This window comes from Centroberyx affinis, unplaced genomic scaffold, assembly GCF_046629955.1.
Source record: "Centroberyx affinis isolate AG114_WGS23_722 - 3 ecotype Tasmania unplaced genomic scaffold, CSIRO-AGI_Caff_v1 ptg001020l_1, whole genome shotgun sequence".
In the NCBI taxonomy this organism is placed as follows: Eukaryota; Metazoa; Chordata; class Actinopteri; order Beryciformes; family Berycidae; genus Centroberyx; species Centroberyx affinis.
Genome location: NW_027279580.1, coordinates 117988 through 145827, shown reverse-complemented (window position 1 = coordinate 145827; position 27840 = coordinate 117988). Strand labels below are relative to the sequence as shown.

The 27840-nt window shown below is 43.5% G+C and overlaps 2 protein-coding genes across 4 annotated transcripts in view; both read right to left on the bottom strand.

Annotated features, from left to right (window-relative positions):
• LOC139646918 (myocardin-related transcription factor A-like) overlaps window positions 1-15964 on the bottom strand; it is a 39632-nt gene extending 23668 nt beyond the window's left edge. The window contains exon 1 of the mRNA XM_071522709.1: window positions 15826-15964. Within this exon, the coding sequence (XP_071378810.1) occupies window positions 15826-15964 (139 nt within the window). The remainder of the gene's footprint in view (window positions 1-15825) is intronic.
• A 6855-nt stretch (window positions 15965-22819) lies between these two features.
• On the bottom strand, window positions 22820-27300 carry ccdc97 (coiled-coil domain containing 97). 3 transcript variants are annotated; one of them, XM_071522718.1, is made up of 8 exons: window positions 27250-27300; window positions 26836-27050; window positions 26527-26697; window positions 25295-25454; window positions 24127-24215; window positions 23762-23960; window positions 23407-23530; window positions 22820-23145 (listed from the first exon to the last, which is right to left on the bottom strand). In XM_071522718.1, exons 2-8 carry the CDS (start codon window positions 26998-27000, stop codon window positions 22965-22967), a joined length of 1089 nt encoding a protein of 362 aa, XP_071378819.1. In that variant the 5' UTR covers window positions 27001-27050; window positions 27250-27300; the 3' UTR covers window positions 22820-22964. The 3 variants fall into 3 exon arrangements, with proteins under 3 accessions (XP_071378819.1, XP_071378821.1, XP_071378818.1); XM_071522720.1 differs by having other exon boundaries at window positions 26836-27002; window positions 27243-27280; XM_071522717.1 differs by having other exon boundaries at window positions 26836-27286.
• Window positions 27301-27840: the final 540 nt, after the last annotated feature.

The following is a 27840-nucleotide window of genomic DNA, read 5'->3' as shown; positions in this document are numbered from 1 at the left end:
CCCTCAGTTTCCTGCCCTCTGATCGGATGACAGTATTAGTTCAGTCAGATGAAAGGACCTGCATGAAGATCACTTACAGCTTACTAACAACTAAACCAATCCAAAAAAAAAGCAACAGTAAACATGATGAAGTCCCCGTCTCGGCTAGTCAGTAACAAATATGTCACCTGGTTTTGAGCTGTAATTGTAATTCTCCCTTGGGCCAATCAGTGTCATTTTGAATGCTGGAATGCAGCAGTTAGATGCATCATTTCCTCAGGTTTTGTCAAAATAGTTTAAGTAGAGATTTTGCATGTGACACATGGATGAGCGAACAAATGATGCAGTGCCCTGTTTGGGCTGATCAGTGTAACTTTGAAAATGTGAGAAGGCAGTGGTGAGATGCAGCATTCCCCCAAAGTTTCGCTGAAATCCTACAAGTAAGCAAACGTTGTAGCGCCAAATCAGTGCAACTGCCAGAATGGAGCAAAGAGATGCATCATTCCCTTAAGACAGACGAACAGACAGACTAGGACCGACCCATAGTCATCGTAGAAACAATAATAACACATGTTCAATAAGCGAGCCATCTGCCCAGGACTGAAATGAACAAAGGCCATCATTAATGGTGTACTGGCACATCCAAGAGGCTGAGAGGGATTTATCTCCCCTGTCAGCCCCGGTCCCCTCTCCTCTCCCTGAACTGAAGAGTTAGTGACAGGATGTACAGAGGCTAGGACACAGACCACACGGGAAGAGGAAACACACACGTACACACTCACAAACCCCAGACAGCCTAACAGCTTCCTGTTTCAACAGCGTTTCATGAAATAGCAGCACACACATTACAACATTCTGACATCTCTTTACCATAGACCGAGACAGAAAAAGGTAGAGAGAGAGTAAGAGAGAGAGGAAGAGGGGTCTTGAAATGCGACTGCATTCATGCGTCTTTCATAGTCAGAAGAATGGAGGCCCAGACGCCACCCGCTGTTCAACATGGAGCAAGGCCAAATTCAGCTATGTCAGGAGGATATATACAGTATGCGGTTTACTGGCAGCAAAATTTGCAACAGGCTTTGATGTGACATGCAGTCACGGTCTTTAAATCACTGAAGGTACTTGCCATTTTGCCTTTAAGTGTTGTGACTCTGCGTTCGTCAAGGAACAGCTTAGAATCACTCAAACCTGTTCTGAAGCAGCCTGATCTGTGCACTCAATACTGTTGATAAAAAAAACATATCTGTGATTTTTTGTGACTGAAATGTCTAGTCATTGGCGGCCACATATTTTTGAAATTATACAAAGTCATTTTAACTGGCTTCAAGAGTCAAAGGATCATGAAATCACTAAACACACACTAATCACTAAATATCCATGTAAACTTTCAATTCAAGCACCAATGTCACAGTTGCATGGTATACACTCCACTTCAACTTGAGAAAGTTTGGGCAAATATAACACAATCAATGATAAAAAATAACATCATTTTTACAATGGGTGGTCCAATTTAGTTTTGTACCTATCTCGGTGAATTTGATTCACAAGGGAAATGAAAATATGAATTGGTTCTAGCAAAAAGAGAATGCAACTCTCCTCCCTGGTCGCATTGATCTGCACTAGCTGGTACCTCTAGTTCATGAAATTAGCACAAAACATAGCACTGGAAACATGTTTGATCTTACACCTAGACTACAGGTCTAAGTTATGTCTGTAGACCCTTAGAGGTCTGCTTTCCAACACACTGTGACCTGTGTGCAGTCATAAGCTCACACCGCAGCGCTCCATAGCTGTGGCTGGGGTGTTGCATAGATGGAGGAGAGGTGATAAGATGTGACAACTACCAATCATAAACCGACACATGTAACGGAGCCTGTTGACCCTGGCCTGGAGTGTGCACCGTACGCTGCGTGCCTGGTCACAGTTCATGCGTGTGTATGTGTGTGTTTACCTGGTGATGTGCAACTACATAAACGTGATAATTTTCTAAGCATGCTGTCCTGTTACAGCCTCTGTCAACACTGTCAGTCTCCCTCCTCTGATGTAAGGAACCCTGAGTCTCACCTACTGTCAAAGTATGAAATGATATTCAGATCCATTAGTTAGTAACCCTAATGACATACACACTGTCACTCCCTTTGGTAAATTTCCATGGCAACAATATGAAAGTTCTATGGTAACAACTTTATGAACAGGCGTATAGCTGGAGAAAGTTTACTTTGTACCCACTGCAATTCTGTGTCTCTCTATAGGAAAAGTTAACTTAAAGTATAAATCTTCACATCTTGCTGTAGCTGCAATTTTTCACATAACTCCCAAAACGTTCTTGTCATAGTTTGCAAATGAAATTAGATGACGTCACACTTCTGGATTCTTCGCCTATTAGTTTGCATGGACTGCACTTAAATACAGTGACGTACAGCGATATACAGTGTATATCTAGCACATACTCTAGCACTTTTTAATAAATCACATAAACAGTGTATAAACAGTGGTTTTATGTGATGTAATATGCTATAAGCCATGGTTGCCAACAGTTCACGTTACTGATGAAGGCTGCAGACCAACTAGGGAGTCAGAGAGCTGAGATCACATTCAGATAAACAGGCCTAATGATTAATTAGATCTATGTGTCATCACAATAAAAGCACCGTGGGCCTAAATCTTTGCTCTGCCCAGATCTGACCAGGCTACAAGTCGCTCATGCTACTGAAGGCAAAACCTCCTCTCCTTCCTCTCCTCCTTCATCCTTCCATCCCCTTCTTCCATCCTCTGGTCCCCCGATTCCCTGGCTCCCTCTCCGTCTCGAAGCAAACACACCCGCTCTCTCTCTCTCTCTCTCCCTCCCTCTCGCCCTCACAGCATCATCGTCGTCTCTGCCGGCCTCTCTCATATCTGCCGAAAACAAGCTCTCTCGTTCATGTTTCCCATGTCCCTTCCATCCCCTCTTTTTACTTATGAAAAACAGCAGGAGAAGCACTTATCTCTCTCGTGCGTCTGTTTCTCTCGTCCCTCGTCTCAAGCCTACGTAAGCTCTGAACTCTGAATTGTTCGGGTTTTTTTTCTTTTAATTTTCCCGCACAGAAGAAAAGATTGTCGCGCGCGGATGTTTCAGCAACCCCCCCCCCGTGTCTCTCGGTAATGAAAGCAGGCTCTGCGGCGGCGGCCTGTTGTACCCGGACGCCACAGGCAGCCCGAGCGGGAAAAAAAACCATCCACTTCCCTGTGATTTCTATGATGTGGGCCACGGCAGCGGGCGAGATTTAATAGGCTTCTGCGGGCAAACATGGACAGACTAACAAAACAAATACCCACACAGACACTCATTACGAGCACGTGTAGTATTTGCACACACACACACACACACACACATGCAAATAGCTACACTGTGGCTACATACAGTCATGCACAAGTACGAATATGCACACACACACACGCACACAAACCACTTCTTCTCGAGGCAGATGATTTGTGCCAAGAGATGACAGGCAAGTGATGCAAGGTGCTGATACAGAATCTATTCTGGGAAAGTGCGCTCATTGCTCAAATGCCACTACATAACAGCAAGTGTACCTTCCTCCACCCAACAACAATATAATGCAGTATAATCCTATGAGCAATTCTATAGTTTAATACTTATGGTTCTTCTGTGTCATCCCGCATCCCCATAAGAGCTACATTTGAAAGGCCTCTTGACTTAGGTATCTGTGACTATTAAATTCAGTCATATTAAGTCATATAACATCTCCTTTGTTAGGCCTGTATCTGTCCTCCTCCCTCCTCCACTGCTGACTTCTACCCCCCAGATGCATCTCTCAATGGCTGATATCATGTTTCCGTTTTTTTTTTCACTCTCACCTTCTCCAGTGTTTTCCATAAATAGGCTCGTCTGTGGCGCGCCGCCACAATATCAACATGACAGCCACAAAATAAGTCGTCGGTCAGTGTTTAGAAATGGATCTAAGAATCTAAGAGGTGTGCGCCACATTATGTTGTGTGTCAACCCGGAGACTGATCTTGCGAGACTGGGGCACTCACTCAGCTGTAAATACACCACACACGCACCTGCCTCTTTTCCTCATCCGCTTGTGTGAGTCAGACAAGACTAACCCTAACCGCAAAAAAAAAGCTGTGTCCAACCAGCAGTTGAAATGAATTCATTTCAGGAGTAGCTACAACGATATCCGCTATCACCACAATGGGGGAGGGAATGCGTTGGAATAAAAACGTCGAAGCCATGACAGGACCAAGCTGTTTATTTTGATTCCAGCCCTCCACCAGTTGCGGCTGCTGTACAGAAGGTCAGGCAGCAGAGAGAGAGAGAGAGAGGCGGCGGCAACGAGGCGAGAGTGGCAGGGCAGAGACGACAGGTGAGGTTTTAACACCGGGATGTCTGTTCAAGTACACCCCCCCCCCCCCCCCCCCCCCCCCCCCCCCCCGAACTTCCGACGCCCCCCGCCCCCCTCCCGGATGCCTTACCACCACAAATAAAGTTCTGAGCTAAGGGAAACACTGTTCTCTTCTGGGAAAGACCTGCCTGATGAGCTTAGGCTGGCGGGACAGGAATGCATTAAATCTCTTTTCAACCACTTACTCTCATTTCATCTGCCAGTTATATTCTTCCGTGATCCCGTTATGAAATTCGTGTCTAGCATCGGTATTGTTTACCTCATTGGCTTGTTGTCGGTAAGGACTTCGCAACTCTGTTTTGAAAAGTGCTACACAAACAAAGCGCATTACCATCATTATCCCCAAGCTGCCTGTTCCTCTATGAGTTTTGCCCTTGTTTCCATTCTCAACTCCTTTTCATAGCAAACCAGTTATTTTGTGCTCTCTCTCTCTCTTTCTCTCTCTCTCTCTCTCTCTAACCTGAAGTCCTTCTCTCTCTCCCTCTCTCAACCATCCAGTTTTCTATTTGCGTCCATGGCGTAAGCATGGAACCCTATCCCTCTAGACAGCCTAAGCATAAGGAATATTACTGTAAATCAACAACACACACACACACACACACACACACACACACACTTTCCCACAGGAGAAACCTAAGGCCTGACCCCATGTGTGGATCTCGGTTTGAACCAGGGTCTGCATGTGAGGACACGTGTGTTCAGACCCCCTTGTACCAGAGCCAAGCCGGGCTGGCAGGTCAGTCAGTCTGCACTTAACAAGTATTACTGGGGAGGAAATATAAGGTGGAGAGAACTTACTCTGAACTTTCTCTGAGAGAGCTGTGAGAGAGTGCAGTAGATTGATAGATAGATGGATAGGGGGGGGGGGGGTGAGAGTGAGAGACAGAGAAAGAGAGAGAGATTGTTATGTTAAGTAAGACACTGGTACTTCTTTGGATTGCAGTACATGTCTCTGGGCAAACCGGAAAACCACAATGTGTATGTCAAGATCATGTGTGACTTTCTGTGTCTAAGGTCATCGTGGTTAAAGTTGTCTTTCAGTATGCAAAGGTTTCTCATATTTCCCACGGTCTGCAATGAGAAACCTGCGTCTCTCTGAGAGAAAATGTTTAAAAAAATATATAGTTACACTGTACAGCGACATACAGAACATCCTATTTTTGATTGTGTTTTTACTGGTGGGTATACCTATCTCAACAAATCCATAGGCCAAGGCTATGGTATAGTTTCACAGATTTTAACTGAAGTTAGGTCTCAATCCATGTAGACTAAAAACTAAAAAAAGGAGTTCTCATGGCTTGGCTTAATCCATGTCTGGCCCCGTCTCATTATGCTTTCGACTTCTCTGGAAGACTCTCGCAGTTCTCAGAGTTTGTCCTTTACTAAATCGGTCCATACTGCTGTCTGTCCAGCTACTTTGATCCAAGGCCCCTGCCTCTACAGCCAAAGTGACAGGTTCCCGAGTTCATGTACTGCTGGCACAGTGTGCTGCGTCTGGACTGGCTCAGCCCCAGCTGTAGCCCAGCCACATGTAGAGTATTTGATCCACTTAGCACCTCTGCCCAGAAAATAGACCTGGATAACACCATGAGTAAGGGCTGTACACTTCAACAGTGCCCCCAATTTGTGATTTAAATGTAAATATTGCTTGCTTGGGTGTACCAATTACTGCACTTTTGCTCTAAAAAACACTTATTTGTTGAAGGAATTGCTTATGAAGTTAACCACAATTTGTACAAATCATCACAACATTAATGCCAAAAAAGTTTTTCAAAACTGAAATTACTTGATTTGGTAGCAATAATCACAGGAAAAAGACAAGCATGGTTGCCAATACATGTATACTGACTTTTCTTCCAGAACTGCCCAAAAAAACACACAAAAGAAAACAAAGAAGATTGCTAATTAGCTCCTTGGTTACCGCAAGAGTAACCAATAAAGCACAGGGAATAATCAGCAGGGTTATCATGCATGTCTGACCGGCCAGATTGCTTGAGTGAAATTATCCATGGTACAAAAAGTGTAAAACTTTCTGGTTCATGTAGACCATAACTTGATTTTGATTCCAATCCTAAACATTTAGAGAAAAAAACTAAGTAAATGGGGATTAGAAGGACCCAGGAGACAGGAACATCACCAAAATGAAGCAGAACAATAAATGAAAACAAAACCCATGCAACATGAGTAATATGGGGAGGCTAGCATGCTATTCTATTCCATTCCAACTGTGAGAGACATACATTCTATGTGTGGCAAGTATGAATATATGTGTGCTTCTATATGTGCATGGGAGTAAAGATACACGACAGGTGCCCACCTTGCCGGAGGCTCTGACAGGCCTGGCGCTCTAACTCAAACCGTATGGCCCTCTTATCCATGCTGCTGCTGATTGGCTGAGGCCTGAAAGGGGCGGGATCAATGCGGAGGCAAGACAGAGGTTCCAGCATGGCGAGTGGGATCAAACTAAGAAATGATTCTGAATCGGAGGCCCATGAACGAGTAACCGTGTGAACAAGAAGCACAAGGTCCAAAAGTCACAAAAATCCCTTAGAGTTGAGCTTCAGTTTCGTCCAGGTGTTGTGCGGTTGTTGTTTTGTGCCAAAGCAAACAATAAAAAGTCACAAAAGAGTACAGTCTCAAAATGGCACAATAAAATCCCCTTTGAGTTCAGCTAAAAAATGCCAAGTTGCTGGATATTCATGGACCCAAAATGAATAAATGAATCTGTCTTTGTTGCACCAAAACATATGAAAAGTCCAGAAAAGTGTTTGGTTCTCCTTTGGTTCTTGACTCAAAGACCATCAAAACAGATTTCTCTTCACTGAAACAGGCATCTCCTGCCACTTCTTTTGGAAAAGACTCCAAATAGGTGCAATCAAAACATCAAGTGCATAAAACGTTCACTAGTAATAAAAGGCAAGAGAAAAACAAGGAATAAATAAAAAGGCAAACTAGTTTTCCAGAAAAAAAGAAGCTATCACAGCTACAGTGCAGCTTCAAAAGAGGTTCCAGTGTATCTAGTGCAGCTAGAAGACTGACTGAGCAGGAGGTGTGTGTGCATGTGCGCCAGTGTGTGTGTGTGTGTATGTGTGTGTCAGATGTCGGCGAATCCGTGATCAAGCAGTCTGTCACAGCTGTTGCTGTACTCAGTCATTCAAACCGTTGACAGACACGGGCAGGCGCGCAGAAGCACACACACACACACACACACACACACACACACCAAATTCCTCTCACTTTGCACTTATGATCTCAGCTCAGCGGTGTCAACATGATGCACCTGTGTGAGCACCGCTCTGCAGTCGAGCCTTCGGGGCCTAAAACCATTACCCTAGCACACGGACAGATACCAAAACATGTGCTGCCTCTCTGCATGTCTGCTTTCCTTGCTGTCAAAGTGGCTCTCCCCCTGTCTCCACCTGTCTGTCTGTCTTTTGGATAGCCTCTGCAGTGTTTACTCCTTTAGTTTGGTTAACTCCAGACCATCTGAAAAGGCAGATCTCAGTCCACTTCCGAGCAAACCGCAGCGTGGTTCGTTAAGAGTGAGAACGTAATCTGAACCAACTGCAAGCAAACAACCCTAAAACACACAGGTTTATGGGTATAAGGAGCCGTCTGTTGACATCTGACAGCCAGCAGTTACTTACTTATAACAAAATGAACTGAGGGAAAAGCGACAGACAAGTCCACAGGTACTGCAATCGGATGTTTTTGCCTCTGTCTCTTTCCGTTCCTATCTGTCTTCCATCTCGACTGTTTGTCTTCTCATCTGCCTGCCTGCTTGTCAGTATGAAAAAAAAAAAAAAAAACCCAGTTCCATCCCACTGACAGTTTCATTCATCCCCATTATTAAGGCTCTGTCCGGGGCGACATCAGATAATATGACATGGCATTAAAATGGTGCGAGGGGGCCCTTTCAAGGTGAAAGCACCAAGCGCCCTTTTCTCATCTGTCAGTTAGCATTAAAACGAACAGACGGCTCCTCTCATGCTCACATTATGTTGACGAGGAAGGTGATGCGGCGGTGCCAGTGCAAAAATGAAATGAAGCGTACGGTGTGTGTGTGTGTGTGTGTTAGTAAATTATTTGTCCATCAACGAACCTATCACAGGACACTAAGCATAAACGTGTATTTTGGTGGACAGATTCACACAAACGAGGGTCAGTGTGTGTGTGTGTGCGTGCACATGTGAAATATGCAGGATGCTGCGTCCCAAGGCGAAATGCTTGTATCTGTGTGTGTTTGTGTGTGTGTGTGTGTGCTACTGAGTGTGTTAAATATGCAGAATACAGTGTCCCCAGGCAAAGCACTCCTCTCTTTGACGAGAAAGGGGAAAACGAATCAGGACTCTGATCCCCCATTGCTTCAGATAAGGCCCCAACCATACGCTGGCAGGGATAATCCTGCTTTCCTGTGTGTGTGTGTGTGTGGTGTGTGTGTGTGTGTGTGTAATTGCCTATTCTCTGTAAGTATGTATCTATGTGTGAGAATGTGTGCCACTCTGTGCCTCAGTAATGAGAATGTGTGAGTATAATTTGTGTAACGGTGAGAGTGAAATTGTATCTGTAAGTGTGTGTCTGCATGCGTGCGGTTGCGCAGGGTGTAAATCGGTTAGTGTGCGTCTGTGTGTGTGTATGTGTGTGTGTGTGTGCCCCAAAACAGAGTATGCTTATGTCAGCCATAAATAATGATAGGAAAAGCAAATAACGAGTTGCTAAGGGCTCTAAGTATATCCTAAATCTCTCTCTCTCTCTCTCACACACACACACACACACAGCTCTGTTCTGCTGTATCAGTGGAAGCAGATGTTAATCACCGGTTATCACACAGTAGAAACAGATCTCAGAGTAATGCTCTGGATTCTGGATCCTGGAAACCATTGAAAGCTGTGGCTCAAGGTCAACCTAATGGTTTTAGTTTACATTTAAACCTAAGGCTAAAGTGGTATCATCAGCAGTATCACAATATCACAATAGTAACTGTGATTACGGTCTATACAAATAAACCTGACTTAACTTGATTACATGAAACTTAAATGATTCCCATAGGGAAATTGGGTCATTGCAGGATCAAGTAGTAATAGGTATGCACTGAAGAAGAATAATAGGATATAAGTAACAATAGAGCAATAGAGTAGATCATGAGTGAAAGCAGGCCACACTAGAGTGCACTAACACAGACCTAACATCCCATGACATTTGGTGAGAAACAGCCTGACCTCTGACCTCAGTTGCGTAACATGTCCAGGTAGAGAGGCATGAACACAGATGCCTCTGGGTTTCACATGACCGTGACCAGTTTACAGCCTAGGAGGGAGGGTACGGGTAAAGGAGGCGTAAGTGACATCACAGGGGTGCGACACAAGGTATACAGACTATCAAGTTTAGGCAGCAGAGTTCACTTGATAACACCTCAGAAGTTTGGTGACCATGGACCAGCACTGGAACAAGACGTCTCTGGGGACCAAGAGGGCACACTGGCTCTGTAGAATTTATTAATTTATTAGTTACTTCCACGAATCATGACTTAACCTTGGAATTTGTCGGCCTTGAGGCAACAAATGCAGGGTTTACCATTGATTACATTTAGGCAGCCCACCCAGGTAAATCAACAGCCACTCAAGTAAAATTTGGTTTAAATTCAAGTGTTCATTACTAAGATACTGTGTGACCCTTCCTTGGTTTTTGCTCCTAGCTGTATGTCCGGCTATGCTTTCATCAGCGCCTCCTCCTCTATGAAGAGGTATTCCGTGATTCTTTAAAAGGACTTGCTCTTATGTCACCAAGAGGAAATGATGAGACCAGAGGTCAAAGAACACTGTCAAAGGCAGCTGCTGTAAAACTAATGTGTCAGTGTGTGCGTGTGTGTTCGTTAAAAAAAACCTGACTCAGCGCTCCAGAAAGAGCCCCAGCAACGACGTTCTGCCCCACATTATGGGAAGTTAAGCCATGGTTCTGAAGTGGTCGCACATAAAAGGGACAGTTATCCTGGCTTAAAGCCATCAAGCCAGTGTCTCTGGATCTACAGGGTGCTGGTAATGTGAAGGCCACGGGGCAGCTGGTGGCCTCGTTTCTGAAGCAACAACCCACTGAGGGGAAATATGGTTTGTACTACTTAGAAAAGCCACCAATCCAATAGTTGCTGTGACCGTGTCCAAGCAGTTTTGACTTAAAAACTTTTCATATTTTCATATTTCATATTTCAAATTTTCATATTTCCCATGTTTACTCACTTTAAGGTAAAAACATCTACCTCATCATCTCCACTTTCATCACTCATGGTAAGAAAAGAGAAAGCTGTAAACAAGTCTCAAATTAACTCCAATGTGCTAAGAACCTGATCACCTCCAATCACAACCCCTCGTCCCCCTCGCCTCACCCTTTACCATCTCTCTTCAACCTATGATCTCCCCTTCTCCTCAATCTACACCCTCCTCCTTCCGTCATCCGATACCCTCCACCCTCTACCATCCTCAACCTTATAGCCTCCTCCTCTCCTCACCCTATACCCCCCCCCCTCCCCGACCCTATATTCTCCCCTCCCATCACCGCATAGATAGAGAGCTAACAACCATGTATTTTCAGATAATTGGTACTACACATTTTTGTCATGTCATAATGTTAGCTTCTCCTCTTCTCATAATAAACCTTCCTCTATCTCCCCCTCCACTCCCTGTCCCATCACTTTCTCTCCTCTGATTAAAAGGCAAGCCACTTGGATTATGCTCGAGAAATTTGATGGACCTTGTTTGCATTTTTTGGAGGTGTAAAAAGATGGCTCTGTTAACTTCAATAGTTTGTAAGAAGGCTAAAATGGAACTACGGGGTATAACTCGCTCTGTGTTTGGTAATATAAACTTCAGTGGAGTTTTGAGTGACATGGGGAGCGAGCAGTTAATGACTTTTCATTTTGGGGTGAATTATTCCTTTAACCTTACCCCCATTCCCTCACCCAATACCTTTTCCTCGCTTCAAAATGCTAACCACCTCCCCCTCCTCCGTTATTACCATCTCTCTTTCCTCTTAACTTCTGTACCCTCTCCCACTGGTTTAAATAGCAGGGCCAGCTGGCCACACGGCTATATCCAGAACCTCTTCATCTCTGCACACCAGGGCTAGGGTTACTCACAGATAGGCTTTCCTCACGCACACGCACACACACACACACACACACACACACACACACACACCTATACAAAACCTGACTGGACAGATATTTTGTGTTAATGCCTCACAGAGCCTGTTTGAGGCATCTTTCTTCGCAGCTCTTTTACACACACACTTTTACACTGCCATACAGATCCCATTCAGGGCAGATTAGTGGGATTTGAAGGGGACTAAAACTGAGCCCGAGTCCAACAGATGGCATTCTGTTCATTTACTGTTGAATCATAGATTCAAACTGTTGTGTCAGTGTTACAGAAATGCTGGTTGTAGTGCTCATATTGTCCAGAAGGTGGCAGCATGCATCATCTTAAAAAACTCCACAGTGTATTCCTGTCTGGTAGAGTGGTTTATCCAAATGTTTACAAGTTTTCTGTGACCATGTCAGCTACATATTTAGTAGGCATATGCATATTTTATGTATTCCAATAGAAACACAAACACACAGTTATATAAGACAAATCCTATTTCTGTGAACTTCGGCAGACTAGACCTAATTTGTGAACATGACCAAGTTTCTCCCAAAATAAAAACTCTCTACTGACAAAAAACAGGGCAGTAACGTTATGAACACTGTGAAAGCATCCAGGGCGAGTTTATTAGGATTTGGAAAAACCAAAAGTCAGTGTCTGTGTGTGTAGTTGTGACAGAGAGTGAGACAGAGCAAGAGAGAAAGAGAGAGAGAGATATTCAGGGTCATTCCCATCCATCACAGTACTGCAACATGAGGTCATGTTCTGTTAAAGTGCTGAGGAGAAGAGGAGGAGAAGAGGAGGAGGAGGAGTACTTGCCTGTGGCTGAAACTCCTGGAAGATGGATTAGACTGAAGGCAGCATGTTGTCCATCTTTTTATTTTGGTTTATCTGGATCTCTCCAGGTGAATTACATAGTCATTCCTCTTCTCTTTATCTGTCTCCTCTCTTATCTCTCATTTTATCTCATCTCAACATCCTGGGCTAAAATCTGACCTGGGACCTTTATTGCATGTCATCCCCCACTCTCTCCCCAGTCTTTCCTATCTCTCTTCACTTTGAGCTATCTAATAAAGGCAAAAATGCCCCCAAAATAATGTAAAAGAACCCAAAAAACAAAAACAAGGTTATAACCAATAAGATTAACACATTTAGCCCCCCGCTCCCTTCTATCCACTAACCCCTGAGCCAATAGTGCAGTTGATTGACAATTGGGAGTGAAGCTCTCCTGCTCCAGAGTTTACCTCAGTTGGTCAGATGCCCAAGCCTCAAAATTTACATTGAAAGGAAAAAGAGCAATGGTGCTTTCGATATTGACAAGATTCTACCTATGTGGGCTTTAAGACAGAGAGAGAAAGAAGGAGAGAGTGTAAATTGTCTCCATGTGCAGGACTCATTGACATTATGCAAACAGAAACAGATACCTGTACATCCCAAGTAATTACACACACACACACACACACACAGAGTGTTTTACAGTCCAGCAGTGTCGGGCATAACCTGGCTTTGTGGTCAGCACCTCTACTAGCAAGTGCTTTATCTCTACAACCAGACACACACACACACACACATACGCACCGACACACAGACACACACACACAAGCCTCAGCAAAGTGTTTGGGTCAGGCTCCGGGCCAACTTTGTCGTTTAGCAGCCATGTCAAGAGCTGCACTTCACTGAAATATGGAGTGTATACAATATTTCACTCTGAGTGTGTGTGTCTGTCTACATTAGCGTGTGTGTGTGGGCGGGTGTAAGCAAGCCTGTGCCTGAGTGCATGTGCACGTGGGAGACAGCAGTTGCTGTTTAGAATGAGGTAATGCGGGGGGGGGCAGTCCTGATATGTCAGCGATGTAAACTCTCCCAGCTAGCAGCTCTACAGTTACTGGCTTACTGTCAGCTGTTTGACAGAATACAAGGGAAAAACACAACACACAAACTCCCTCTCTCACTCACTCTCCCTGTAGGACAAACATTAGAAATGACCCTTCTTTACACTTGGAATACAAAGGGATGAGATACCATCGTGTTAAATAGGCAAATTCATTCAAACGGGACCATAGCGTGGTTTTATTTGCATGTTTTATACTAGTAATATCTAAGTCATAACGCGGCCATGAGTATGTTCTGAATTTCCCTCCTCCTCTGTTTCAGTCATATAATGTCTATACATATATATATATATATACATACATCATTGTTTTTAGTTGTCGTTATTCATAACTGAAGGATAAAAAAAAGATATGTGCCTGCTCATATTTTCTCACCCGTCTACTTCGAGCAAGGGCTGGCAAAGACACAAAGCCCATAAATGCTACATCTTTGGAAAATCGTGATCTGAAAGAAGTGGGTTTTTGTATCTCCATTTAAGGTTAGGGTTAGGCATGAGGTCTCCGGAGTTAGGGTCAGTGTTTATAATAAACTTTGCAGTTGAAAATGATGTTGGCTTTGCAACTATGCCAGAAATTAAACATCAGAAAAGATAATAGGTGAAGGATAAGAGATAAGAAAGTTAGCTGTAGGCCCGCAGACATAATACAAGCATATGCACACAACCCCGTACATGAATACACACACACATTATGTCTTAAGAATCAAAGTTTAGATTGGTTTCACGCCAACACACAATCTCTTCTTCCCTCCTCCTCTTTACCTCTACACTACTATATTTCTCTCTTACTTTATGCTTTTTTCATTCCGTCTATTCATAGTTCTGATTCTGTCTCTCTTGTCATATTTCTCTCTCTATCTCAGGTCCTGTCCTCCTCCCGCTCTGTGTGAGTGATGAGGAGTGCTAACTAAGCTCAGATATCTTTTACTGCCCCCACCCCACAATCCGTCATCCCCACTGTAAAGAAACCGGTGCAATTTAAGAGTGGGAGGATGAAAGTACACACAGAGGAAGATGTGAAAACTCTCTGGATGCACTTAGCCGGATCTACAATACAGTGCTTCCATCTTTACTGGTTGATAGAAGTGTGATTAGTTGTGCTCAAATGAGTGTTTTAAAGCCGTGTTTGTCAACTTGCGGGTTGGGGACCGGGAAGGGGACCACAAGATGCTCTGACAGACATGGGTCATGGGCAAGGAACCCCCTAAATAGGCGAATCATGTGTTATGTCATATACTACATGGCGACACACTGTTTTTAAGAATAAACATGTGACATTCAGGTGTTTTGCCTATAAGTGGTACACAAATCAGGTGAGATTGTAATGCATCTGGTGAATTTAGCAACAGCAATAGTTCAAAAACGTTTGCACTTATATCTTACAACCAATGTTGTAAGTCCAAGGTAACAGTCACACTAAGACATCAACTCTACTTACAAAAAGCGAGCAGTAACTGCTGCAGTACATTTATGGTTGACATTAAATTAATAAATAAAAATGATTTTGGATGTGGGCATTACAACCATTTAGATACATGCGTTCAAGTTGACATCCTGTTCTTCCACTCCGTCTGATATGATGCAAACGCAGCAATCGACATCATTTACATGTCATTTACCTAGGTGATTGGATTGCAATCAGATCGAGCAAAACAAGATGAAACCCAGTTCTAAATGCACCCAAAATGCATTAATGCATCACCCAAACAAAGGTGGTCAAGAGACACATTTGGCCACATTAACAGCAAAGTGTAAAATGCATCTCCAATCCACATGTAGCACCTATGTAAATGGCTAGAATAAAAACACACTTGTCAAAAATGGATAGTAAGTATACTCAAGTATGGGGAAGACACACATTCTAACTCCGCCTTAACACCTGGCATCGACTCATATCCAGATTGTGTCCAGATATCGTTTAGCTGGATTACATTTACACCTTCTAAACCTAAAATGTGTCTCATGCATCCATATTGTGAACGGATTTGTCTTTCCCTCGCAAAATGCAAATTCATGTCACTTCCCCTCATACGTCCTAGGGATTTTTGTATGCATTTTTTCTTATTTTTTATAACAGAGGAAGAGATCATCTTAGACAATATACATATCATGCATGACAGCGAAGAAGAAGGCTGCTATTTTTCTTAGTTTATTTCCATTACAAGAAGTTTACTTCCCATGTACACAGTTCCTATATGTGGATTGAAGACGCGTTGCATTTACACTACCTGTTGATGTGGTCAAATGCATCTCAGTTTGAGTTATCAGATATTCAATGCATCTTGGGTGCCTTTATACCTGGATGTTATGTGTTTTTGCTCGATCCCAGGATGCATGTTAATTCCAGGTGTAATGATGGTGGCTAAACATCTTCAAAAGTACAGGGGGAAATGCAGAAACTGTCACTTACCATTCTTCCTCTCTCTGATTGGCAGCAGGTTGGGGGCAGGCTGCAGGGACAATTCTTGCAGCTCATTGGCCACAGCCTCACTCTGAGGGCTGGGGGCGGGGCCACCGGCACTTGATCCCTCCCCTAACTGGGGCTCCATGGCTACCAGGGAGACGGAGTGAGGCTTACTTAGTGAGGCAGACCTGGGAAATGAACAAACACACATACACAGACACACACACACACGTGATTAACTGTCACAGTTCATTTTGTCTCATGTTCCTTGTCGGGTCTTTCCTTGCATCGCAAGGTTAGAGGTTCCTCGCTTTCAGTCCTTCTCTACAGAGTATGGCGGGTTCCTCAGAGAGAGAAGACATAAGTGGTAATGGAGGAACATCAACAATTCAAACATTACTTCCAAACATTACATCACACCTTAGTGCTCCTATCATACTCCCTCACTCTGTCTCTCTCTGTACCTCCACCTCTCCCTCTATATACACCTCATCTATACACAGACCATGTCTGTCCTTGCAGGGGACAGCTACCTCATTACTGATGCCACCAGGCAGTCTCTCTTTTTGCCTGCTAGCATTCCAAAATTATTAATTCTTACAGACCGTCAAATATGTAAAATATAACATCATGACAGACTAACAGATATACAAAAAAGATGTTTAGATTCAGTTCACCAAAAATAAGACAAATGTAGCTAAATGAAAATTGGGCCTTATTGCTATTTTTCTTTTGTCCCACTTAGTTCTGCCTCTGTGTGAATCTATACTCTCTCTCTCTGTATCTACCCCCTCTATCCCTCCCTCCATACCCCCCACGTGAATCATCCCGTTACCCTAGCCTTGTCACACACACGCCTCCTTCTATCTTTCCCTCCATCTCACTCTCCAATCTTCTCTCTCTCTGTCTTGAATGACCCATTCCTAGTTATATGAGCCTGTAGTTAACAGTGAAGACATAACGGAGGTAACGGACACTTCGGTGTCCCTAACCCCAATAATGGCTCCGCCGCTCTGTCGTCATGGCAACCCGCCATAAACAGGGAGAGTTGTTGGGCCGCCGGGGCCACTGAGCCGCTGTGGTAGAATGCAACGCCACAACACTCACCATGGCAACGCCTTACATAATCAACCACTGGCTACCCAGGGAAGAAAGGTGTGTGTGTGTGTGTGTGTGTGTAGGTGGAGGGGGGGGCAGACAATCAAGTCAATTTACTTTAATTTTTAATGTTACAAATGGCTTTTGGTATCAAATGTTAGTACTAGGGAAATTCTCTGATAACAATACCCCATTGTAGCCTTGTAGCCTGGGGTTGGCACAATCTCTGAGACCAGTATCAGTATCCAACTATTCATGCATACCTACATCACACTATGATTTACACTATGATTTAGTCAGTCATTGCACCAGATAGGCTACATAAAGACTGACCCCTCTTGTATCAGTGTCATTCAAGGTGCTTATCATAACATCAATAAATCATTACCATATTCATTTGGAGACATTAATATATGTACCATAAACAAATGAGGCCATCACCAAGAAGATTGGCAGCATCTTCCTTGTGTGCCAGTGCCACTGGGTCGAATTCCAGGGGAAATGTGCTGTACCGCTTTACAGCACAAAGTTCTATTGTTTTATGGCACAAAACAGGAAAAGGCATGCTGTTCTTCCAGCCCAATAAAGCTAAAGCTTTCAGAGCTTCTTGCAATGGCAGAATTTGGATCAAAAACTATTTTCAATTTTCAACTCTTACCCTTCTTCTTGCTCTTCTAAACAAAGGCACGCGGAGTGACACCAGGGAGTGGGAGGCGGGACAATATAGCAATATCCTCATGTGACAGGAAGCAACAGAGTTTATGGGAAATGTGGTCCATTTTCAGAAACACTAGCACTAACAATACCACTGGTGGAATTTACCTCTGCCTTCATCAGCTATCTGTGCTGACCCTAAATAGGACATTTTTATGCACTACGTCCTCCTGCTGTGACAAGCCTCTTCCACGTCGCTGGGTATCATGTCATGGTGGCTGCAACCTGAGACCTGCCACTGATTAACAGAGTAACTACAATCAGAGCAGAGAACTTATGCCCCCCCTCTCCTTCCCCCTCTTCTCCTCTGTCATTTACTATATCCACTCTGCCTTACTCCTCTTCTAATCCTCTTCTAATATAACACTTTGCATTTCTCTCCACAGATACTTGTCAAGCTGCAGCCACTGCTTGTTCCAGTGGTAGCAAATTGTATCATATATCATATCATCACTGCCGGCATTGGGGTTCATTCTAAAACACTCTAAGCAATAAGAAAAAAATGTATCTGTTGTTCACTGCTCAATATTTAGAAATACAGATGATTGTACCATCAAATATGTTACATTATGTGAGCTAATAAGAATAATAATCCATAGTAAATTATACATTGATGCCAGAAATCATTTCTTAAGAGTGACAAGCATGACACAGTATGACTTACTACCTTACAGTCACACTACATGATACCAAGCCTATAGGACAATGCAACATTTTTATTGCATGAACACTTAAGTCAAAATCTATAACCGTTGCCCAGTACTCTATGTGACCTTCAGTGAATGGCCTATAACGCTGTCACACTACTTGAAAAGAAAGGAAAAAAAATATCTCATTTCGCCTTCCCGATGCAGGCCCAAACAGGTTTGTGGTAATGTGCCATGTCCGCTGCCATGGCAACTGATCTAAGGCCCTGGGTCCCCCCCCCGGGTACACTGAAGCCTGATGGTCCCTCCTCTTCCTCTACTCTTCTCTTTCCTCCGCTCGACCCAGAAACACACTGCTGCCTGCCCGAGAGTCTGGCCTATAAGTAGCACCTCTGTTTCTGGAAACCCTCTGAGAGTGGCTGACTGCAGTCAGGTTGATTGAGACGCTCTGAGAAAAGCTTCTCCATCACAAAAGCATCATTTTAGTATGGCTGCAGACTGCCTGGCATACACAGAACAGAGGGAGTGGTGAATATGTGACTTGGCCTAGTACACACAACCCATGGTCTGATGGGTCAGGACCTGACATGTGTCTGATTTCAAAGCAGCTGGCCCCTGTGACATAGACAAAGCCTCATCACAACACCAGCCAATCATACCCTAAGCTAGATCTATAAGAGGTACTGTTGGGGGTTACGAGAGGCAGTATTGGCTTAATTTAGCTCTAGACTATCCTTGTGTGTTTGTGTTACAATGTAAACAATGTATTCAATGCAGACTATTCAAACAGTTGTGCTTGTATCAACCCAAAGAGCAAAACATAGCCTTGCCTTGCATAGCTTTGTCAGTAACAACACAAATAAGCAAAAGCAAACAAAAAAACAGCCGCAAAGATAATCAGAATCTACAAGCCACTTGGAAACACCCTGGCACACTTATCAGTGAAATAGTTTGACTGTATGAAATTAGAAATCCATCAAGAATTAGGGTAGATAATATTGATAATAAATGTTAAAACAACAACCTTTGACAAAAAGAGGAGATATGAAGATAATCTATCTGACAGCGTATCACAAAGCTGCTGCTGTGCATATCTGGTCTTCATTTCCAGTTAAACAAGCTCCTAGGGATTTCCATCTCACTGAGAGAGAGACAGAAATTGTATCAAATCTATACAAGAGATACATAAATTCTTACTCGTCAAGCAACTGGCTATGGTGTCCTTCAAAACAATTGTGACCAGAAGATTGCTGGTTCAAGTCCCTGGCTAAATGGGAAAAGCTGGGCAGGGAACATGAATGCGTAAAACTCTCTGTCCCTCAGCAACAACCTTCAAGGTGCTATTGAGCAAGGCACTTAACCCCCAAACACTCAGTGAAGATGCTTACTGGGCAGAAGTGGTAGAAGACCATGGCTGTCCTGGGCTGCTCCCAGGTGTGAATGTTTGTAACTGTATGAGTATAAAGTAGGGTGATACTGAACAAGCACGCATGTTGTGACATCTCTGTATCCCATGGCTCTACATGTGCAGAGGATTTTTTTTTTGGGGGGGGGGGGACCAACCAACCGACAGAGTGTCTTATACTAGCTGCTGATTGCAGCCATGTGAATCCAAATGAAAATGTAATTTAGGCCTCCTTCAAATAATCAGTTAATATCAGAGATCATATGACACATTATGTTATCATCTTGTTATTCTGGTGTTATGTTGTATTATTGCATTATGACTGTGACTGATCACATGGTGGCTGATGTTTAATGTATTTGCCTAACCTGCCTTGCCAACTTTACCGCAATGGGTTCTGCCTTTCGTTGTGACATCCTCCATGATCACATTTATGGTTAATATGTTTGTAAAGTCAATAAATAAATATGATGATGGACGCACTCATATTTTAGCCTATAGCCAAATTATAGATCCCACATCCAACAGGGAGTTAAGCAAGGTGAAAAGCACACTGTCAGTCAGGGAGTGTGTTCTCCTCATTTCACAGGACATCAGCCACTGCTCCACTTTGCACTGAAGGCTTTATTCATGCTAATCTGACCCAGTTTTAGTGAGTGCGTGGGAGTGTATGTGTGTGTGAGAGAGTGGGAGAGAGGCAGAGAGAGAGAGAGAGAGAGATAGAGAGAGAGAGAGAGAGAGAGAGAGAGAAAGAGAGATCTCATACACATACAATACTCCGTGGACAATCGCGCTTCCATGGTACTTGTGTGAGGTCTGTAGCCAGGAGTGTGCCACAGTAATCATCTTGCCACTAACATACTGTACTTAATGCTGCTGCTACTTCACCATCACCTGCTTGAACCACATATTCAGGCATGCTGTGCAGACAGACACATAAAGAATTCCTGTGCAACTACTTCTGAGAAGAATGAACACTTACAAAAAAACATAATTTAATGCACGTTTCTCCATGGCTTGCACACATTGTGTGGGTTTATGTCTGAAACTACTACAAGCTAGAAGCCAGAGGGTTCCTGGGAGTCCTCAGCAAAATGAGGAATAGAGTTTAGCACAATGAGAAACTGTATAGAAGAATGATAGTTTTGATCATAGGTTCCACTGCCCTATTCCAGTTATAGCCAACTGGAAACAGTTATTAACTTCTGTACTAAATCATATTTAACAACTGAAATCCTCTTCCTTGGGGCACAGTCTTATCAAATTGTGCTCCGTGGTCTGATGCGTGTCTGTGAAAATGTTTTGGAAGCCCTGGGCTAGGCAACACTAGTCTAGGGGCAGCTGTCAAGATGGGCTTGGTAGTTGTAGCAGTGCGTTATGCACAAGTAACAAACAACATGCTAATTGCACTGGCATTATGTAATCCAGCATGCAGGCGAGTCCGTTGGAGGCTATAATGCAAATACGTACCTTGGTATTATCTTGTTGCCCTTGCGGAGTCCACATCATTGTCCATTTCAAAAGAATGACACCCAAAAAGACAAGTGGGGATCTTAGCTAGCCTAGCTACGCTAACTGACAAGTACAGCTTGTTTGACAGACCACTGTCAAACAAGCCAGAATGGAAAAATAACATTTCCTGTTATAACTTTCAAAACAAAACCCTTATAGGGAACATAATTGCGAAGTACTGGAGTAATACTTTTGTTTTGAAGGCACAATCCCGTATCTTCCGGTATAATTGCGGCTATCTGTGGCTAGCTTGACGCAGCTTCTTGACAGTCTCTCCTCCGGCTGCGGTCACGCCTCCTCACGACGGAGACAGGCTGCACTCGCTCAACTTATGGTGCGAGCACAAAAACGGTTATTACACGTACTGACGGCAGAGAGCTTTTATTGTAAAAAAAAAATGCATTTGTATTCGATAATGCGGATAATGTATATTTATTCTATGGAAAGTTTTCGAGCTAGAAAACGTGAAGTGAACACAAACTACGCGACTCGAGCTGAGCTGATGCTGTCTGGCGCGTCAAAAAGATGCGCTCGTCATACCGGTCTATATGGGACAGCCCGGGATGGCGGAGTTATACGAGGTGAAACCAAAAGGGGGCATTTCAACAAGTAAAATCTCCGGCCATTTGGTCAACTATGCCAGTAGAACCAGACCAACAGCCGTGAATGAAGCATCCATTGCTGGTATAGCTACTGTAGGGATTTTTTTTTTTATCTTACCAAATAATTAAATCCTGACCATCTAATTAAATTAATTTCCCCGGCCATCTGACATTTGTATTGAATGATTGAATTTATTGAAGCTTAAACTAATTATAGAAATCAAACTCATGATGCACTTACCAAGGTTTTATCCTATTAAAACCATATTGCATTGAAAAGACCTAGATATTTAGTTTTCTTGAAGATATTAAATTGATACTGGTCTCTTGATTTGTTCTGATTTGACTTGCTGTTCTACATTTAGACTTGACATTAATGACATGGACTTGACTTGGACTTCAAATCTACATTCAGACTTGGGACTTCACTTAAGACTTGTGCCTCAGTTCGGCTTGGGACTCAAGCAAAGTTTACATAGTCAGGGAAAACCAGTCCCATTAGCCATGGTTATTTTATGCCATAAGACTATGTTTCTATGTAGTGATGTAGTGGTAAATAAAAAGGAGGGTAAACTCTGACCTGCAGTTGATGATCATATAAGGCAAACAACCACCAATGTAAACTAAATTGACTTTATTTTACGAAAAGCATTCATTTATGCTTTTTTTCCCCCTTAAATGTCCCTCTACTGATATAACTGACACCAGTTTGACACTTGCTATCACGTTTACTATGAATTAATGTCATATACATTTCAAGAGGTGGAAAGTAAGTACATTTACTCAAGTACTTTACTTAAGTATATGTATTTTGAGGTAGTGGCACTTTACTTGAGTATTTCCATTTTGTGAGACTTTATACTTTTACTCCACTACATTTCAGAGGGAAATGTACTTTTTACTCCACTACATTCTTTTATTTCATTCTAAGCGTAGTTGTGTGATTTTTTACAACAGATAATGGCCATGAAGCTGTTTAAGCTGTTTCTGTGAGTTTCACTTGTAAAAGAAGATTCATACACTTACACATGACAAAGACTCACAATGTTTATTACCAGATATTTTTGGCATACAGGCACGGGTAAAAAATAGAAAACATCTCCTGATTTTGTACACTTTGCATTTACAGTTCAATCACAGCGGTGTGTGTGTAAAACAAGTTCAGCACTATTCTGTCATCTTTTCCTCCTCTTCCTCATCTTTATTTTCCCTTTCCTCCTCCTCCTCTTCCTCCTCCTCCTCTTCTTGGACATCTTCATCTTCCTCGTCATCGTTATCAAAGTACTTTTCCTCTGCATCTCTGCTCACTATGTCCAAGTTGTCATAATCCGGGTTCTCATCCACCTCACTGCAATATATGAAGGCACACACAACTTCAAAAGCAAAATTCAACAATATATTTGGTCATGAGAGTTATCAAAAAGTTAGCTAAGATCAAATGGTGTACCTTGTACTTTGACCATTTTGTGTACAGGGGAAAGTAAAAAGAGAATTTCCCTATGAGGATCAGCAAAGAATCACATTACTCATTAGTATCCTGCTGATCCATAGGGCCCTCTGTGCTCGTACTGCTAAGTGTGAATGCCCGGTCAGTGGTGGTGTGGCTGACCTGTAGTTGAAATCCTTGTCTTTGCCATCCAGGAAGCGCTGGTGCATCTGACTGACGAACTCCTCCCTGAGCAGAGCCTTCTCCTCTGGGCTAGGCTCCCACCCCTCCTCCTTTACTCCCTCATCTGCCATAGGAGCACATGGAGAGAAATACACGCTTGATGACAGAATGGGGAGGGAGGGAGAGAAAGACAGACTCTGCCTCCTCACTCGACCAGCGGGAACACAGAGACACATGCTGACTGTTGCTGAGTGAAGGGGAAGAAGGTGAGAGAGAAATATACAGAGAGAGAGAGAGAAAGAGAGATGGCCAGAGCATTTTGTCCTCTGGGCTGGGCTCCAGTGTATTCTCTCACCATCCTCATCCTCGTCTTCCTCCTGCGCGCCCTCCTCTCTCTCCTGCTCCTCCTGCAGCCGGTTCTGGATGAGACGCTCCTGGTAGGAGTCGAGGAGGATGTGGGCAAGACCCCCCGCGCCTCCCCCCGGGCCCTCTGCTCCTCCGTGTGCTCCTCCGTGCGCGCCTCCCTGCATGGCCTCCAAGGAGCGCTCCAGCAACTACAATGTCAATTTCAAAGGAATCAGAATTAAAAACTAAACTACATCTTCCCAACCCTGTGTAAAGACGAGCTAAAACTAAAGTGGAAATTGGCATTGAAAATAAAATAAAAAAAAACAAATGGTAAAAGTATGATAACCCCGGTGCTGCATCATCGCCTCTCACCTCCTCATCGGTCAGGTACTGGCCGATGTACTGCTCATACAGCAGGGGCTCCCTCACCCGCATCTGCTCCTCGCTGAAGTACTGACCCTCTGGGAGAGGGGGTCGGCCCGGGACGGAGGGATGGCGGGATGGGCAGATAGAGAGAGACCACAGAGTTTATGAGGGTGGTTTTAATGTGATGGGAAGCAAGAGATACTGGCTCTCCGTTTGGCAAGTTACTACATCAGCTAGGGCCGGGTGTCGCTAGGATTTTACCAATTCCAGTGCCACTTTTGCTTCTTCTCACCAATCCAATTCTTTATCGATTCCCTTATTGATTCATACTGTATACAATTTCAGGGGTAAAAGACTACATACAGCTTTAGTGGAGTTAACTTTGTTTTATTACTCAAGACAGACATTGTTGTGTAGACTTACTCCTGTCTCCGAATGACTTTTCAAACCAGCTAAGGCATATTTGGCATAATGCCTTATTTTAGAGAAGTTATTGGAGGTCCACATCACAAATATTTGCCACTGACTGTGTTTACCACTTTACTAGGTCCTTCAAGCGCACTCTACCCGTAATTACAATATTTCCAACAGCACTTGGAGGCAGCATCTGTTTGCTAGCACGATGCAGGACAAGTACGGCGAGTCTAGGAGATAATGAGGTAAATATTGGACTTTTGGGCCCACAGAGCAATCTGTGGGGCTTCAGAATACATGGATTATGCTGCACGAGCTGTTAGGAGTAATTTTATGGTCTTTTTATTTGCTGTTTTTGGAACTCTGCCACGGAGCTGCTCAGCTGCACTGCCCAACTCGCTGTGTGTTTTATATGGACTTACAAACTTCACCGGTGTTTCGACTGACATGAGGGTGAGTACGTACATGTGACCCGCCAGTGTCAAAGTCCACCATTGTTTGTGATTGACAGCACACCGGAGGGTCAAATAGGTTGTTCCGCAGCTACTGGAGAAGCATCCAGCTGTTCAAAATGCTTAATGATCAATAACAGGTATCGTTAATGCGGTCGCTTATCGATTCCTGGGACTAAATTGGAACCGGTTCTCGATACTGAGCCCTAACATCGATCCCTAGTGATGTAGTGCAGTGATAATGAGTGTTGACTGAGGAATAGAGAATAACCAAGTGCATGGTCAGAGGTCTGGAGTCTCAAACCTACCCCTCTGCAGGGCCCTGAGGGCAGCGTAGCGCTGGTTTCGGACCCTGGTCCTGTCGGTGCATCCTGCAGTTCGCCTCTGTATCACTCTGCTGTAGTGCTGGGCCCGTGGGTCAGAGCTGAGGTGGGCGAACGCCGCCAGATGCTGGGGCTTCAGGTAGGCCTGGAAACGGGGGAGGGTAGATCATGTTTGACGCAATGACCTGTATTTTACTCAGGAGCTACTTTGAGTAAGTGTGGTTATCTAGAAACTGGGAGCACCTGGGCCCAGTGCTCCCAGGCTTTAAGAACAGGCCACCCCAGTTCTCAGGGGGAACTCTCTCCCCCTTAGACATTCTTTTGGTTGGCGTTTGTTATCTTTCTCCTAGGTTACACCATTCAACACCCACAACAGACACACTTTCACTTATGCATCTTTTACACAGCTGACAGTACAGACTCCTCCACATTCCATAATGTGCTTTGCTGCTTTATTACTTTCGCTATTAAAAAATGTAACAAGCTTCTTCCTTCTTCCTTCAACTGCGGTGCGTCTCCCTCCTTTGTCACAGCTTTCAGAGCCGGGCTGTGACAGAAGTAGCAAGTTAATAATCTAGTTATTGTACTTATGGGTAATGCTACATTTCCAAGTGTTTTTCAAAGTCAGTATTTTCACTTGCTTTAGCTGCTTTTTTTAGGTAATTTTCCAAACAAATACTCACTCTGACTTCAGTTCAGAAACACTTTAGGTCATCATGATCTGACAAATATCCTGTACTCTTGGTTGTGGAGTGAATTGTGGTGCAATGTTCAGAAACACATATGAATACTAATCAAAATAACAAATATTTTTGACCTTCCACAAACAAATATTTTGGTACTTCTATCATGCTTCCAACACAATTCAATTACTATCATAAAACAAGAGGCACTTCAGCTGCCTTATGTTGTGCCATAATCAATGTAATATATTAAACATAACCATATGCTAATGAGGCAATTCATTAAGATAATAAACACATATTTCTATGTAAACATACTTGTCTTCACATAACGCAGTTTTTCCTCATGCCATGGTAGCAGGACACACGATTTATGGTTGTGCATGTCTCAATATGCCTACTACTGTTGTTTAGCTTTCAAAAGGGCATTTCAGCCACTGGTTGAAACATACACACATATATATACGCACATTTAACACACACACACACACACACACACACACACACACACACACACACTGACCTGAGCCCTACCTGGTACCTCTCCAGGAACACCAGTGGCTTGCTCCTGTACTGCTGCAGCAGCTCCTCTGTGCGCTGATCTAGGCTCAGTTCAGCGTCTCCTATCTGCTGGCTCTTCACTTGGGTCCGGCTCAGTGCCACTGCCTCCACCATAGCCCTCACACAGCTGGACACAACCTGGGGCTGGGTGGCATGGGTTTTGACAGGACAACACAAAAAATGTAGGAAATAACAGGGGATGAAACGTGGCTGTGGTGCCAAAAAAGCCCCAAACCTCTGAAACAATAGTTGATCGACAGAAATCAACGTTATTGTTCTCACCTGGTTGTCCTGCCGAGGCTCTTTGGTGTTTGTAGACCTGTTCAACTCGAATCCAAGTGATGGTGTCTGCTGCACCCTCGGTCGGCAGACAGGTGCTTGGTTCGTCTCACCACTCTCACACAGACTCGGTCGTGGTTTAGGTGGAGGCTCGATCTCTCCCCACATGACTAACGGTTTAGCCACCAGTTAACCAACGTTAACGCTAACCTGGAAAGCTTGTTGAAAGAGGTTAGCTAATGATAGCTAACACTCCTTGTCAGTTCAGATGACCTAATGTAACGGTAATTTATATGTCGTTACAGATATGGGAAAGGGGTGGTGAATTTATTTAAAAAAAAAAAAGTGCTGTGTTGTGGGCAGAATCACATGAAAATACATTTAATAATAATAATAAAAAAAACAATTACATTTTACCTAGCTTTCACGTTTCGCAACCATATTGGTCCGTCACTGTTATTGTTCCCCCGCATTCGCTGCTTCTTCTTTAGTTTTGAGGCGGTTGACATCTAACTGAAAGGTGCATTACCGCCACCTACTGGGCTGGAGTGTGGGTAGAGACTTGGATTATCGAGACTCTTGAACTAGATTCTGTTTATTAATGTATATGTGCTGGGATACAAACGGGGATGAATGGTATGTGTTTATGTATCTATGTATATCTGTATGGTGTGGTTATCTATGTTTCTGTACATGTACTGGCTGTGAAAACAAATTTCCTGCGGGACAATAAAGACTATATCTATTCTGTCTCTGTCAATAGAACATAGAACACACACACACACACACACACACACACACACACACACACACACACACACTCATTGGGAATTCCTGAGGTCTGCAGAACCAAAAAAAAAACAAAAAAACAGGCATACAGAGGTTTATTGATCTTAATGCAGAAAGAGAGAGAACAAGCCAGCCTTCAAACTATCAGCCCTTGGGAAACTTTGGGGAAATGAGCAAACATTTGAAAGTCTACAACAGCCCCCCCTACATATATAATAT